General features: G+C 36.7%; 1 protein-coding gene across 3 annotated transcripts in view; it reads left to right on the forward strand.

Moving 5' to 3' along the window:
* LOC144980993 (peripheral plasma membrane protein CASK-like) overlaps positions 1 to 17,500 on the forward strand; it is a 463,618-nt gene that overhangs the window by 375,008 nt on the left and 71,110 nt on the right. For all 3 annotated transcript variants that reach the window (XM_078929038.1, XM_078929036.1, XM_078929037.1), the window contains exons 12-13: positions 1,009 to 1,083; positions 6,764 to 6,853. In XM_078929038.1, coding sequence (XP_078785164.1) covers positions 1,009 to 1,083; positions 6,764 to 6,853 — 165 coding nt within the window. The remainder of the gene's footprint in view (positions 1 to 1,008; positions 1,084 to 6,763; positions 6,854 to 17,500) is intronic.

Genomic DNA, 17,500 nt, shown 5'->3' on the forward strand with positions numbered 1-17,500 from the left:
GGAGTTGTATGTCATCTCCAGATATCAAATTTTTAATATCTTTTTTTACTATGTCACCATTGTGACACAAGAGACAGTTTAGTAAGAGGGTCGGGATAATCAATAATACCATTAGACAGGGATTCTCTCGGGACCCCTATCATTCTCCAATGTTGTGTGTGTTCAACAGATATCGTATACAGATTTGGAGCCGGTGGCTCTAAAGAAATTATAATTCTATATTCCCTGCAACTCCAATTGTAACCAGGCGGCCCAGAGCTTGAGAACAAATCAATTTTCACTTTTGTGTTTGGTAATCAGTAATTGAGTGGATCGCCTGGGGTTGAAGGGTGGCTGAAGCCTGCCTTACTCTCAATAAACACGTATTTAAAGTTTTGGTCAGAAAATTATATAGATTCGAAGAAGTTTTCAACTGAGTATTTCTAAATACGGTTTTTTTTTCCCAGAGAGTGGCAGAAGGGTGTTGTATGTTTTGGAGTGTTGGAGAGGAGACCTTATTTTTGACTCTGATTCTTTCAGTGTTATGAGTATTAATAATAATATCTTTATAGTCCATGAAGGCAATTTTTCATTTGGTTAAAGCATATACATAAAATGCACAGACATATTATGAAACAAAAAGTGCGAAACCGCACATACACACACACACACACACACACACGCCCACGCGCGCACAAACACACACTCTCACAGACTCACACTTAAATAGTCATATCATCATGATGACAAACATTTAAGTATTGGTACAAATGGTAAGGAAAAGTCATTGTGGATTTTCTTCAGCGTATTTGATTTTACATGCATGTTGAGCTAAAGGCGTAGTGGTAAGACGTCAGGAATTTGTATCAGAAAGATGCTGAGTTTAATGCCGATTCACATCAGGCTTTAAACGGAAGAAATGTCTTTTTTTTTTTAATCTTCCAAGACTTGGTTAGAATTAGTAGGTTGTATATTCATCTCTTTAATGATATCTTAACCTGGTATTTTTCTTTTCCTTTCTGTCGACAGCTTTATGACAAAATCAACAGCCGGCAGGTGACGTCACGACGCCCGTCCACAGATGCTGTCCAGAGGGCAAGCGAGGTAAGCTATAATCATTATGATATTGTCGATACGTCAGTTTATACATTCTAATCTTCCTTTTATTTTTATCTTCATTTGTTTGGTAGGGGAAGGGTTGTTTATTCTTGATTTTGTTTTCTTATTTGTTTCTTTTTTTTTTCTTTTTTTTTGGAAAAACAAAATAGTGGTGGCAAATAACTAATTGTAATCATAGTGATTTGCATTAAACTCTATGTAAACTTTTGTCTCAGAGAAATTTGTTTGGAGGACAATCACAAATGAAATCCTGTCAGAAAATATCGCCAATGCCCTGGACAGCTCAAATACGAAATAAAAATATAGAAATAGGTTAGTCTTAGACAATTCAGTATATTATGTTGTCAAATATAAAGACCGGTTCGCGAAGGAAGGTCACGAGCAATACTGCCGGTCCGCCCGACTAACAAAGAGCTTGGAGAGCACGGAGATGCAACTGAAAAACCACCTACAGCCTGGAATAATTAAGGACTTTGGCACCATAATTGGTGACATCTGAGGCATAACAGTCAACCTTTGATTATGCATCAGAAGCTCAATAATTCAACTTCTATTCTCCTCAAAGTCGATATAAAAGAGGTTGTTTACCAACAGTCTGGCGAGTGGAACTGGACAATTAATTGAAGACCTTAAATGTCATTATGGAGAGCGAAGAAGGTGGTTAGAAACCTACCGAAATATAAACCAGTTTTGGAGACGTATATTTCACACGGAGCTACTGGATCAACACAACAACAATCACAACAACAAAACGAGACAGACTTTTGTGTCCACTATGTACGTGCAAAGTAAATGCTTTCAAGAGTCCTCCACTGACGAATAAATATAATATGTGGAATATGATATATATATATATATATATATATATATATATATATATATATATATATATATAATTTTTTAAAATATGAATAGAACATATTTCATATTTATAGAACCTAATATCTAAATCTAATAAATAGAATAAGACTGCAATGCCTCAATATATTTGTGTAGAAGAAAGGAATTGTTTTTGGTTCTGCATCGACCAGTCGGAATTATTTAGCTAGACCTATACATGGCTAGATAGAAATCAGTTCTGATCGAAAATTTCAACACGCTGGCATTTGTTCATCATAAAGAGTTCAAGTTTGACGTTTTCAATCAACAGTAAAAAGCAGCAACTCTTAATTAAAGTCCTACAGCCATATTCAACAAAACCCTCTCTAGAAAATACAAGAACGACCATTTATTATAAACCGAGAAATCAGATGGAGAATTTTTGAATACATCTTTAGAAAAGGTAGTACGCTTGTACATAAGGCTATTGGAAACTCTCTTTTTTTTCTCTTTGCCTTCAAAGCAAACACTAGTTAAAACCAAAAATAATAATAATAATAAGAAGAAGAAGAAGAAGAAGAAGAAGAAGAAGAAGAAGAAGAAGAAGAAGAAGAAGAAGAAGAAGAAGAAGAAGAAGAAGAAGAAGAAGAAGAAGAATAAGAAGAATAATAAGAATAATAATAATAATAATAATAATAATAATAATAATAATAATAATAATAATAATAATAATAATAATAATAATAATAATAATAATAATAACCCGAAATGGACGAGCAAAGATGTCATGATTAAATACCCTAACGAGATTGTACCAATTTAGTAAATTGCAACTTGAAGTCATGAAAGATTGAGAAATAACATCCAACAGAAGAGATTGAAAACTTATGATATTGTATTCAAAACTGACCAAGCAAAACAGCCTGACGACCTTTCTGCGATAGATTGAAACAGAAAACACTGATAAACTCCTTGGAATGATAACATAACAAAATGAGATTTATTTGAAAGAAAACCATTTCTAACATTTGATCCATCATGTTAAACTATAAATCTTTTTCTTTTCTTCTTCTTTTTTGTCTTATGTGTTAAGTAGTGGCCATTGAATAGGAGTATCATAATGTACAGGGTAATATTATTGTTGTCATCGTCGCCAAGGGAACGAATGCGCGTGGCCCTTGGCAACAACACGAGAAGAAATGACGGGACAACAAGCATTAAGGAGAATTGTGATGGATTAATCTCCCTTTTTCTAGCCAGAGATGTCAAGTGTAGTTACCTCCCTTGGGCTGTGATCTTCTTGTACTCTCTCTCTCTCTCTCTCTCTCTCTCTCTCTCTCTCTCTCTCTCTCTCTCTCTCTCTCTCTCTCTCTCTCTCTCTCTCTCTCTCTCTCTCCCTCTTTCATAAAGATTATTCGAGAAGAACCACACAACAATGCTATGGCTTCATGATGGCAGAAGAGTCCGTATCAAATAGGACAATTGCACTGAACTCCGAATAGTATATAGTACAATAAGTTAGTGAGCCAGAAGAAAACATACTTATTGATGCTATGAGCCTAGATAATAAACTCACAACATCCATCAGCCGGAAATAAAATACCAACATTCAAACCTATGTTTAATTTAACCTGATACGTTTATAGTCAGATTGATATAATTTAGTGTGAACTAATCATTAACGTGTGTAGCTGTCTTAAAACAATAACAAAGAACCGAGTGACGTCAATGTCGTTCTATCTATTACCAAACAATTCAATCTAGTACCATGTCGAGGTTGAAGATACTGACACATGAATTTAAATTCAAGATGATCACAATCAATACGATTTTTAAAGATAACCCAATATGAAAAGCATTAGCAACGATTCCCCCTTCAATATCACAACAATATAACATCAATCCTAGTTTCAGTGGTTGATCTGGGAGGGTCTCTCTCTCTCTCTCTCTCTCTCTCTCTCTCTCTCTCTCTCTCTCTCTCTCTTTCTGTGTGTGTGTGTTAACGTATTTGGTGCTTTTTGTTTTCTTCTTTTAAATGTTTTGCTTTGTATTTTTTTTATATCAGGTTTTATTATACGTCATCATCAATTTGTAGGCGTCCATATAGTTTTACATATCAATGACAGAGAACGAGAAAGATAAAACGGCATGTAAAGAATTGTAAAGTGATCGAGTTGTATGATATCGGGGACACAGGGGAAGAGGAAAAGAAGGAAGCAGGGGGCGTAACTCCTACTTTTTTTCAGACGTTTGGGACAGTTGCCAGAGACACGAGTGATAGTCTCCCATCGTTGCATTATTCATTAGTGTCAGTGAAGAACGATGGGAATATCATTTCTCAATGGGTTGGTCTGGTCCAAACCGTTCGGATTACCATAATAACGGCTATTCACACGTAACACACAAACAAACAATAAAGACTAAGTTCAACTCTATGGAGTTCAGGACGTTTGAAAATTAATAAGGAATTATTCAGGTAGACTGAGTTAGGTGCACTGATGGTTTTAGATGACCATGGTTTGACCTTGGTGGTTTTAGATGACCATGGTTTTGACTTTGGTGGTTTTAGATGACATTGATTTTGACTTTGGTGGTTTTAGATAATCTTGGTTTTGGCTTTGGTGGTTTTAGATGACCATGGTTGTGACTCTGGTGGTTTTAGATAACCGTGGTTTTGACTTTGGTGGTTTTAGATGACCTTGGTTTTGACTTTGGTGGTTTTAGATGACCTTGGTTTTGACTTTGGTGGTTTTAGATGACCATGGTTTGGACTCTGGTGGTTTTAGATAACCGTGGTTTTGACTTTGGTGGTTTTAGATGACCGTGGTTATGACTTTGGTTTCCAATAATTTAATAGCGCTTTTGTACTAATGAAAATGATGATAATACGTCGTTTGTTTTGTATGGCTCCCTTATTTATGAGTCAAATTTACTCCCTATATCTTTCTCTCCATTTTATTAACTCACTTATAGCTACTTCTAGTTTTTACATTACATTTTGTGAGCGCTCTATCATATCACGAGGAAGTGCTTCAGAGCTTTTCCAGGTGCATCAATACACTAACTCGGAAAAGAGCAAAGTTATATGATGCTTTTTAGACATTTCTTCCGATGAACAATGCTGTCATTCTTTTTAAAATGTGTATCTGTGATAGATGCCGCAATCTTTCTGATTGTATGCCGGAGAGGTTGCAATTCCCCAAACATTCTGTTTGATTATTTATTGGAGCGATACGGTCGAGTGGATACTCCATTGCAGCCGGGAGACCCGAGTTCGAGTTCGACCCCTTTTGTAGGTACATCTGGTTTGATCTTTGAGCAAGAAATTTAGCCTCTTTGCTCACGTCGCGGCACTGTATTGTGGCCGACACATGGGGTACCTCGTCATTCTCTCAAGATTGAGACGGAGGAAAGGTTGGGGGGGGGGGGGGTATTTCTTTTCTGTTGTTGTAGATATGTTTTGATATGTTTTTTTGTTACTGTTATTGGGGATTTTTTGTTGATTTTTTTCTTTTTTTTGCTTTGTTCTCTTCTCGGTTTATTTATTTTTTTTTTTTTTTGGTTTTGGCGTGTGTGCTTTTGTTGGTTTTTTGTTTTTTTTTTGTGTTTGTTTTGTTTTTGTTTTGTTTTTTGGGAAGGGGGGGGGGGTTGGGTTTGTTTTGTTGGGGTTTTTTTTTGGCGTATGTGCTTTTTGATTGTTTTTGTTTTTTGTTTTGTTTTGTTTGGTTTTGTTTGTTTGTATTTTTGGGGGTGTTTTTTTTTTTTTTTTTTTTTTGTTTTTTTTTTTTTTTTTTTTTGTTTTTTTTTTTTTTTTGGGAGGGGGGGGGGGGGAGGGGGTTGTTTGCCTAGTTTTGTTATTTTTATTCTATTTTTTTTTTTTTTTGTAAATTTTTGTTTGTTTTATATTTTATTTATTTTATCCCGTCTATTTTTCATGGGGTGTCTCTTTATAAACAGATAGACAATAGTATAGGGACGTAAAACCGATGATGCCTTTTATATCAGTGTTTGTCGTGCACGTCACCACTCGCAACATAGACGACTCAAATAGAAAGAATGTATGTAGATCGGGGAATGAGGGGGTTCGTACATTTGTATTTATCTTCAAATCATCGTATGTACTTCTGTCTGTTTCTGGCGTGATATTAATGTGACATGAAAATTTGAACTAGACCCAAAAACCGAAAACGGCTATCGCTTGCATTGTTCACGACGCTAAGCCTACACATGGCGAAGGTATGCAACTCATGTTTTCTTTTTTCACAGCGTTGTAATAAATGGGTTACCCCCCTTGATATAACAAAACTTGCTTCGTGCTGTAGTGACGTTATGGTTCTTTTTTTTTTTATTATTGGTTTGAGAACAATTTCATTAGCATTTAAAATATGTGCTGTCTCTTGTAATAATTTCATGCGTGTATTCTATTCATCTGCGGCCAAAATCAATCTCAAAATCAAAGGAGGGAGGAAGCAATCAAAGCTGCAGTACATTATTTGCTATAGGCACGTCATTTTTTTCTGACGGGGAGCAAGTATTTTACATGCTTGAGAAACCGACGACCCCCCCCCTCTCTCTCTCTCTCTCTCTCTCTCTCTCTCTCTCTCTCTCTCTCTCTCTCTCTCTCTCTCTTTCTTTCTTTCTTTCTTTCTCTCACCCCCCCCCCTCCCCTCAATTTTCTTCCCCGTACCAGACCTCTCTCCCTCTTTTACATGTGACACTATATTGAATCACATGTTATTACCCTTACAGAGAATCTCCTTTTCATTCCATTACCATAATAATATGATTCTCCAATCAAATATGTTTTAGTCTAATTGTCTTGTTTCTTTGTCATCAATCTTGTCAGGTGCTTCGTCTCCTCCAGACCACAGCGGTCAAACACAACCATGAAGAAGTGGCCGAGCTCAAGCGTCTCCTGACATCCTGCAACATGAAGGTAAATATTGATTGTAATAGAGAGCTCGTCTTATTCATGTCCAACTCAACGCCTATATACCCATTTCTAGCTTTTCCTTACCCCTATCCTCTTCTTATGGTTTTGCTCACTCCCATCCCCCTTCTACTCCTCCCTCTCCCCCTCCCTTTTTTCCCTCATCTTCCATTATATTCTTCTTATCCTCACCCTCTTTTTCTCATCCTCCTCCTCCTCCTCCTCCTCCTCCTCCTCCTCCTCCTCCTCCTCCTCCTCCTCCTCCTTCTCCTCCTCTTTCTCCTCCTCCTTCTCCTCCTCCTCATCCTCCACCACCATCACCACCATTTCCTCCTCTATATCCTCTTATTTTCTTATCCTCCCTCCCCTTCTTATTCTTCCTTATCACCACCAACACCATGCCTATGATCACCATCATAATGTGCAGCACTAGAGTTATTTCCTTTTTCTTTTATTTTTTATAACTTTTTATGAAGAGCCTACAGCTATTTCCATCTGGTCTTGAGCACAAGACCAAATTAATCCAGTCATCAATGGCTTTGTCCAACCCGGGATGAAATGACACAATCAATTATCCACTCATCTTAGTGAATGAATCAATATTATCTACTTTTCTTCCGTCCCGTTCACCCATCACTCCATCCATCTATCAATGCCTCTGTCTCTCTCTCTCTCTCTCTCTCTCTCTCTCTCTCTCTCTCTCTCTCTCTCTATCTATCTATCTATCTATCTATCTATCTCTCTCATCCTATGTTTTAGCATGACTTTTATTGTATTTTACAGTTCTTCTTTTTAACCATTCAGTATTCTTATCTATCTTTCCAGTTAATTATCCATATGTCAAACTGTCCAACCACTCATCCATCCGTCAATCCATCCATCCATCTATCCCTCTACTCTTTCATCCGTCGATCCATCTATATATATATATATATATATATATATATATATATATATATATATATATATATATATTATTTTAATATTTACCACAATGATGGAGTCAGTCTACATCGATGTTTCAGGCCTTTTAGCCATCGCCAGGACTGTGTGTTACATGAGTTTGGTTTGTTGTCTGTTGTTGTTTGTTGAAGTGGTTCCGGTTTGTAGTTGATTAATAAGTACTTCCGGCGATGTGGACACGTATTGTACATCTCATTTTTCGTGTTGAGTGTGGCTTCATGAGGGCGTTTGATTATAGTATATTTGTCTTCCAGGCATAAGCTACATTGTTTTGATGTTGGTGTGTATCCTGTTGCTTTAGATAAAATTTTCCACGAAATGTTGTGGTCTAGTTTGTTGTCTTTTAATTTCCAAATATGTTCGCTGAGTTTTGTGGATGTTTTTTGTTAGTGTTTCTAAATGTTGAGGTGTGGAGGTTGTATCTTGTTTTGAAATTATTTTACTTTAGTCCTACATATTATTCTTGCTTGTTTGTTTTAGTTTCGGTGACTGTGGCTTGGTAAATTAAACATGTAAACCTCAACACGCAAGTGAAGAACGCAAAACAAAAAAAACAAAAAACGACATATTACTTGGTTCAACCCACCTTTCGACAAAAACGTCAGCACAAACATTGGACAGCAGTTCCTGAAGTGAATTGATACACACTTTCCAAAAAAAAAACACAAGCTACATAAAATTATCAACAGGAATACCATAAAAATAAGTTACTCGTGTATGCGCAACATAGAACAAATAATTTCAAGCCACAACAAAAAAAAATATTAACAAACCACCGACAAGAGCAAAACCCACCCACCAGAAAATGCAACTGCAGAAATAAGGAGCATTGCCCGCTAAACAAACAATGTTTAGAATCCTGACGATGGCTAAAAGGCCTGAAACATCGATGTAGACTAACTCCAACATTGTGGTAAATATTAAAATAATAATTCGCTCCATTGCTACATGTCGAGCACTATCCGTACCATATTTGTATCAAACACGATTCAATATATATATATATATATATATATATATATATATATATATATATATATATATATATATATATGGGTGGGTGTGTGTGTGTGTATTTATTTATTTATCCATCCGCCAATCCATTCAGCTATCCGTCAACTCTTCCATCCATCGATCCATCTATCCAACCACCCTTCACCCCTATCTATCCATCTATCTATCTATCTATCTATCTTTCTACCTATTTTTCTATCTGTCTATCTATCTATATATCTATCTTTCTAATATATCTATTTAAACTATTATCTATCTATCAACATATCTAACTATCTATTTATCTATCTAGTTAGCTAGCTATCAAGCTATTTCCCCGACTGATTTCTATTTGTCTTTTATAACAGCAAGTCTCTTTTCGTCTACTGATCTTGATATTCGACTGTCACACAGCTGTCTGTCTCCTGCTTTTACATAGATCGGATTCTGTATCAAAGAGGAAACACGTCATTAGGCCCGGCACGAAATTGCAGAGACCCACGCCCAACCAACCCCATCCGACACCCCCGACCACCACCACCACCATCATCCATCCCCCATCCTCCACTCCCGACATGATGCAAGTCACGAAATACCTTGTTATCACAGGACGTCTGACTTCATTTAATTACTCATAATAATACCTCCTCCAACTACTCCCTTATAATGCCTCCTTCCTCCATTCACCTACCCCCTTTTCCCCCTCTATGTAGTTATCTATCTATCTATCTATCTATCTATCTATCTATCTATCTATCTATCTATCTATCTATCTATCTATCTATCTATCTATCCATCCATCCATCCATCCATCCATCCATCCATCCATCCATCCATCCATCCATCCTTCCATCCTTCCATCCATCCATCCATCCATCCATCCATCCATCCATCCATCCATCCATCCATCCATCCATCCATCTATCTATCTATCTATCTATCTATCTATCTATCTATCTATCTATCTATCTATCTATCTATCTATCTATCTATCTATCTATCTATCTATCTATCTATCTATCTATATCTAACTGTCTGTCTGTCTATCTATAGAATCCATCCATCCATCCATCCATCCATCCATCCATCCATCCATTTATCCATCTATCCATCTATATATATATATATATATATATATATATATATATATATATATATATATATCTGTCTGTCCATCTATCTATCTGTCTATCCACTAAAAGACTTGTCACCTGCAACAAATAGGTCGTAGGTTTGAGATATATACATCGTGGCTCGGGGGGTGTTCAGAGAATTCTCAGGAGTGAGATTGACCATTTTTAGGAAAATCATAAAAGTCTCATGTTTAAGATTTTTATATATTTTTTAGGGAAGTCATGGGTCTAAGGGTTGAGATTTTGACTTTTTTTTTTATTTTGAGAGAAATCATAAACGTCTCTGGTTTAAGAACTTTACATTTCGGGGGTGGGGGAGTTCAAGTTTGACATTTTTACATGTTTTGGAGGGGAGGGGGAATCATTGAAGTCTCAGGTTTGATATTTTAACATATTTTTTAAGGAAATCATAGTTGTCTCATGTTTGACGAGATGTTCCCAAAGGTTTTGTGTTTTCAGACCAAATTGAGAAGAAATCGTGTTTTGTCATTGTCGAGTGGTATTGATGCCATCATTGTCCCGTCTTATCTCTGACGTAAGCAATGTGACAATCAACCAAGCTATTGTTGTTTGTCATATCAAATGAACGGTGCTGTTTGGTGTGAAAACATACTATCTGATAAAGTATTCTTTTATCTAGCTTTCTCGCAGTCATTCTCTTCTATCTATCCGTCCATCCATCTATCTATCCATCCATCCATTTATCTATCTATCTATCTTTCTATCTCTCTCTATCTATCTATCTATCTATCTATCTATCTATCTATCTATCTATCTATCTATCTATCTATCTATCTATCTATCTATCTATCTATCTATCTATCTGTCTATCTATCTAACTATCTATCTATCTATCTATCTATCTACCTACCTACCTACATATTTATATTATATATATATATATATATATATATATATATATATATATATATATTATATATAATTGTGTGTGTTTGTTTGTGTATGTGTATGTGTGTGTGCTTGCGTTTTTGCATATATCCAACATTTCATCACTATCTACTCACCCAATCACTCACCCACCCACCCACCTACACCTCTTCGTATACCGACCAGAGCAACATTCCCATTATTTTTAATCGCTGTGGCTATAAATCATGGAGGCTCATTATTGATCTCTCTCGTGGTTTTATGATCGCTATACTCCGGAAGTTAGATCCACGTTTTGGGCAATGGATGACGAAGTGTTACATATTTTGCAAGTGACAAACCATCGATTCAATGGCCGTGGATTCCAATTCGAATTACTTGGATTCTTCAAATCCCAGTGACATGTGACCTACGTCTCAATAGGGTATAAAACTGTAAATTGAATTTATTATCAAACATATAAGATGGGTTAAGTTGGGTTTTTTTTTTCCATGGAGCTGGTGCCTGCCAAGCAGTTATTTAGTAGATGGGTCTGTTAGATCTAGCGGGAATTCTTTTGCGACAGACAAACGTCCTATCCAAAGGATAGCAAGCAATTTCTTTACTGTCCGGTTAACGCCATTGATACTGGGATTAACTCCGGCCCCATGGGCCTAATGACTGAATGACTGCTAAATCGATTTCACATGAACATCTATAATTCTTGCTGCACCTGGAGGGGGGGGGGAGGGGGAGGGAGAAACGAGCAATTTATCGACGAAACGTACCCAAAGCGCTTTAAAAAGCTTTTGTAATTAAGAAAAGTGAGTGGAGCTGGCACTTATGTTGATAATAACAAGAACTGATGTGAGTAGGAAAGTGCCAGAAGACAGCAGAGAATAAAATCTTCGCGGCGGCGATGGGGGCTCGAACCCGCGACCTTACTGGTACGACAATAACTGGTGGATAGCTCATACGGTAGAGTCAGGCGGATTTGTGGTACCAGTAAGGTCGCGGGTTCGAGCCCCATCGCCGCCGCGAAGTTTTTATTCTCTGTTGTCTTCTGGCACTTTCCTACTCACTTCATTTCTTGTTATTACAAAGCTTTGCTTTAATGTTCTCCCAGTGAAGACAGATAATTGATGGAAATTGTGATTTAATTGAAATTCAGTCTCGCTCGCCGGCAGTGGGTTATTGTTATGCTGTTACTTCTATATGTGACGAATTTTCTATAAATGGTATTTTGTTGAAGTGCGTAGCTCGTGTTCCTACCTTGATCTCCAAACTCCAAACCACACCTTTGATGAGTTCATTCGATGTCAGGGGTTAGACAGGGGTCAATACCCCATGTGTGTAATTGATTCCGTTTACGTAATTCTATAACTGGGAACGCATGGGTTATGAAGTCATGTCTGGATAGTGTGGTGGCCTCAATGTTGGTAAATGTATTGGAGTAGATGGGTCTTGTAATGATATAATCAGTGAAAAGTTTAAAGTGTTTCTTTTATCGAATGGATGGCACAGTTGTTTCGTTTGGGTTTTTTTGGGTTTTTTTTTTTTTTTTTTTTTTTTTTTTTTTTTTTTTTTTTTTTGAGTAGTTGGGATAGAGGGGGCAGTGAGTTAATTTTTTGTTTTTGTTGTTTAACTTGACAATGCATACTGATATCACTTATACCCAAATGTGGCCAAGTTGTTAATTTATCGGAGAGAGGGAAAGAGGGGGGGGGGGGTGATAGCTCAGTTGGTAGAGCATTCGTAAGAGGGCCGGTTTAGATCCCCGATGCAGACGAGATGTTTTTCTGGTCCCCTCCCCTGTACAACCAGCAGTGATTGGCTAGCTGGGTCTGTTTGATCTGGTCATCATCATCATAGCTTTTCGCTCCAACGCCGAACTCACTCCACAGCATCTGGGTAGCAGACTTTTAGATCATGATCATTGCAACTGGGTCAGTCCTGGCATTCTCTAAGGACGTGCTCCATCGTCTGCTCTGGACATCCACATGTACACTAGCTGGTCTCGGCCAGCACCCCACTTTTCCGTGCTTCCAGCTGTTCCATGGACGACTTTAAGATTGTTTGATCTGGTCTGGTGGAAAATACTTTGCGATAGACTAGCGTTCTGTCCACAGGGTGGCAACCAGTTTCTACCAACTGTCATTTTAACGCTACAGAAACCGGGATAAACTTCGGCTCCATGGGTCTTATTCAACTTCTCAATTAGTCTTAAAGCTATATTTATGACACCTTGGGTTTAAGGAGGTTTTTTTACGAGTTGGGGTTTATTTTTATCTCTTGATGTAGGAAGTAAAATGTTTCTGATCAAAATGAAATAAGGTGTTTTGTCATTTTACGATACAACACACCTATTCTGTTGTGATAGAATCCAGATCCGTTTTATTCTATTGATCTGTTCCTCTCACTTGTTGGAATTACAGCGTCTGTCGCCGATGCGAGAGATTTACTGTCCTGAATTGAAATAAGATTACCATGGGAAGGGCGCTATTGTTCCAATAGTAAGCCGGCAAAACCTTAAGTTTAATTCTTGCTTAAATGTCAAAAGTGGCAAACTATCGATTGTCTTCATGACGGGGGAGAATGGCTTTCAAATTTAACATTGAAAATGGTTTAATTTAAAAAAAAATAGAAAGTAGAGGAGGAAAATGTTATCTGACCGAAACACTAAGAAGAGAATTTCAACTTTTGAAATGTTTTTGTCAAGATCTGTATGTAATATGTTGTAATCCGTTTCAGTCTGTGTATTTGTCTATACAAGAAACTGTCACCGCGAGTAGCAGCTTTGTACCAAGGGTCAAATGTTTATCATTGTCGTTAAGTGGAAGAAAAAGTAATGGTTCCAAAACTATTCCTTGAGGAAAACCTAATTTTACCGGTATTTCATTTGACTCGTATTTTTATATTTTAAAACACGCATATTCATTTTGCTCAAGAATGCATATAAACTGTGTATTTTACTGTTATTTTTGACCCAAATATCCAACTTTCTAGTTTCTGGATCACCCCGACATAATACCAGTTTTTGGCGATGAGTCATATTTAGGTACTTATCCATACCCGTAACTCATACAAATATAGATAGAACGAAGTTGACGTCACTCAGGTCTTAGTTATTATTTTTTTGCCATCCATTTATATGAGTAATTCTCACTAAACTGAATATAACAGTTCAAGGTTACACATAGTTTTGTGTGCTTGTCTGTTATATTTCTGGATTGGCAATGTTGTGAGTTTTTTTATCCAAGCGCACAGCATCTATACAAACTCTTTGTTAATGTTTTAACCAGCCATTTTTATGAGTAGTTCTCACTACATCATTCTATCAATCATACAATCAGACTGTAAACGTTCAAGGTTAAACATAGTTTTGTGTCTTGGTTCGATATATATCCGGTTTGCGGATGTTGCTGATTTTATTGTTTTGGTTGTTTTTTTTTTCGCTAAACGCATAGCATCAATAGAAAGGCCTTTAAGCGAACGCTTGGCTGGCCCATTTGTGCTGCTCTATGCACATGTCGTTGTCTGGGATAAATGCTTGATGTCTGCTCAGACATAATTATCGATTTACCAGGTCCGGACCGAAAAGGATCCATTGCGTATTATCGGTGGTTATATTATTGTGGACATGAATTATTATATACGATACATCGGTGACTATAAAAGGTATGTGATAGACTAGCCGATGGGTTAGTTGGATTGGACGGTCTTGGGTTCAAATAGTTGGGATTGGAGTCACCGGAATTTGTTCTCATGAGTTGTTTGATTTTTTAAAGTGGATTGGATTGTCCTTATGTTGAAAGAAAAAAATCAAACACATTAAACTTTGAAGCATTTCTTGAATTCATGTCTTAATAGCTCGCAATGTGCCAACCCAATAGGACAACCCAATTCACTTTAAAAAATCAAACAACTCATAAAAACAAATTCAGGTGACTCCAATCCCAACGATTTGAACCCAAGACCGTATATAATAGAATATAATATTATTTTATTAAGATATCAGTAGATGCATTAATACCTGCCTATATTTGTATTATGAATATGTGATCCACCGCCTCGAAACGGTATGATGTAGAAGTCAAAAGATGCTGAAAATCAAATATTATTATTTATCCAAAATATAAAGCTTTTGTTCAAACTATTTTGTTTGGGAGAAGGAATGTTATATAGATCCACAAGGCTTATTAACAATGCCACTACCACATTATCTCATTCGTCTTTAGTGTTTCATTCATCCTGTTTTGTGGATAAAGGGGAAACCCGAAACGTCCATTTTATTTGTTTTCGTTATTAAATTGAAGCCTACATTCAATTTCACATTGTTATTTATTTCTTCCGAGCTTCGAGCAGCAACATTTAGATTACCCTATTTTCATTTGGCACTTTCCTGTACCCTATATTATTTCTCATTGATTGTTAGAAATAAATCACCATAATATTCCAGTGGTTGTAGAATTTCAGCCCTGCGTCCACTCGAAACTACACGTGTTGTCCTGCCCAGCTTTGAATTTCCCCGTTGGTGTAACTCATATCAATTGTACAAGAAAAGAGATAAGGCAGGAGGTCCGATGTACAATCGTAACATGCCGAAATCTTTTTGTGGTGCTCTTGTATCTGTGTTTTAGCTCGTGTCGTGTCACGTGGAGCTGATCTTGTTGTGTTAACTCTTTAACGGCGACATTCAAATAATTTCAGATTATTTATGTCTCACGTTGATTGTTAATTTGGTTATAACCGGTTGTCGGGTTGGGGGTGTGGAGTGAGAAGACAAAATGGATAGTGCATTGCTTAATGTTACACCTGGAAGACCCGGGTTTGAGTCCTGTTGTCTTTATCTCCCTTTTTTTCTTTTTCTTTTTCTTTTTTCTTTTTCATTTTCTTTTTTCTTTTTTCTTTTTTTTTTTTTTTTTTTTTTTTGCTTTTTCAAGATGTTGGTAGCATCTCGGACGATCGAAGGAAAGAGACCGAGAGGAAGACAAAGAATAACCTACCTAAATAACCTAAGAATGGTCAATAGTGATTTAAAAAGCAACGCAGATTTCATGCGCACCGCAGAGGATCGTGATTCGTGGAGACATCTGACTCGGCAACGTACTCAAGAGTACAAGCCACGATGGATGATGATGAAGATACCCAGCCTTTATTGCTCTTTTTATTTGTGTGACTGTGACTCGGGTCGAGTCTATCTCGATATGTTTTTGTAATAGATCTTTATAACGAATTTCCCTCGAGAAGATTAAAGGAAAGTTATTAATTTATTTAATTATTTATTATGTAATCACAAAGATATCAGTAAAAGCGAGTTTTATGTCAGTGAAAACTTTTAGATAACATCATGACGTCAGGATAAAGTTTAACCGAACCCCGATTGTAATGCGTTAAACATCTGTACATGTTTTACAGCAAGTTCTATTTTTGATAAGATGGCGTTTTGCCAATCGAGTAATGGAAATCGCTTGAATCTTTTATAACGAGGCTTGTTCGATAAACAATAATTATTTTATCAACATACGCATCCATGTACAAGCGTGTTGTTAGTTTTGCTCTCTACCTTTGTTTGTTAGGTTTCAACACGATTTTTAACCTTTTCCCTACCAACCATTTGAAAATCGTCACATTTGTTACAATGCAACCGACAATTTTAACAATCTGATATTTTTGTACATCACAACATTTAAAAAAAATTTTTTAATGTTATAGTTATACAAACATGATGATGTGGAGCTCATTTTGCTGAACAATGTTATGTACAAAATGTAGTTGTTGCTTTTCTAGTTGAGTAATATTTGTGTTGTGCGAATGTGAAGTTTCGGGAAATATTATTCTGAAAACGTTTGGTTAGAAGAGAGTTAAAAAGCGTGAGGTTTTATATTACAGATAGAATGAAATTGACGTCACTCAGGTCTTTGTTATTTTTTTTTTTTGCCATCCTCGTTTATGAGTCCCTCTCACTTGACTGCATTGTCCAGACTATATACGTTCAAGGTTACACATAGTTTTGCGTGTTGGTCCGTTATATTTCCGGATGGCATTGTTGTGAGCTTCTTAGTCACACACACACACACACACATACACACACGCACACTCACACACACACGCATACATCTCCCCATCCACCCATCCATATATCTATTTATATATATAAATATATATATATATATATATATATATATATATATATATATATTTATATCTTTCTCTCTCTCTCTCTCTCTCTCTCTCTCTCTCTCTCTCTCTCTCTCTCTCTCTCTCTCTCTCTCTCTCTCTCTCTATCTCTGTCTATCTATCTATCTATCTATCTATCTATATATCTATCGATCTATCTAACCATCCATTTATCGATTCATATCTTTATCCATCCACCCATTCATCTATCTAACTATCTATCTATCTATCTATCCATCCATCCATCCATCCATCCATCCATCTACCCATCCATCCATCCATCCATCCATCTACCTGTCCGTCTATCTATCTATTTATCTGCCTATCGATCTTTCTGTCTGTTTGTTTTTCTTTATGTATATTATGTCAATCTATCATTCACGTTCCTTTCCTATCCCCGCTTTATTTCCCTCTCGTCTCTCCATCTCTTTCCCACTAAATGGAAGTGAGCACTAACTGTCCGTCGCCGTCTAGCGCGTGCGTGAAGAATGAGCTCAACTGTAGTTTGGAAGTATAA

This window comes from Berghia stephanieae, chromosome 10 (assembly GCF_034508935.2).
Source record: "Berghia stephanieae isolate SIO BIC M18660-M18661 chromosome 10, UCSD_Bste_1.3, whole genome shotgun sequence".
Classification (NCBI taxonomy): Eukaryota; Metazoa; Mollusca; class Gastropoda; order Nudibranchia; family Aeolidiidae; genus Berghia; species Berghia stephanieae.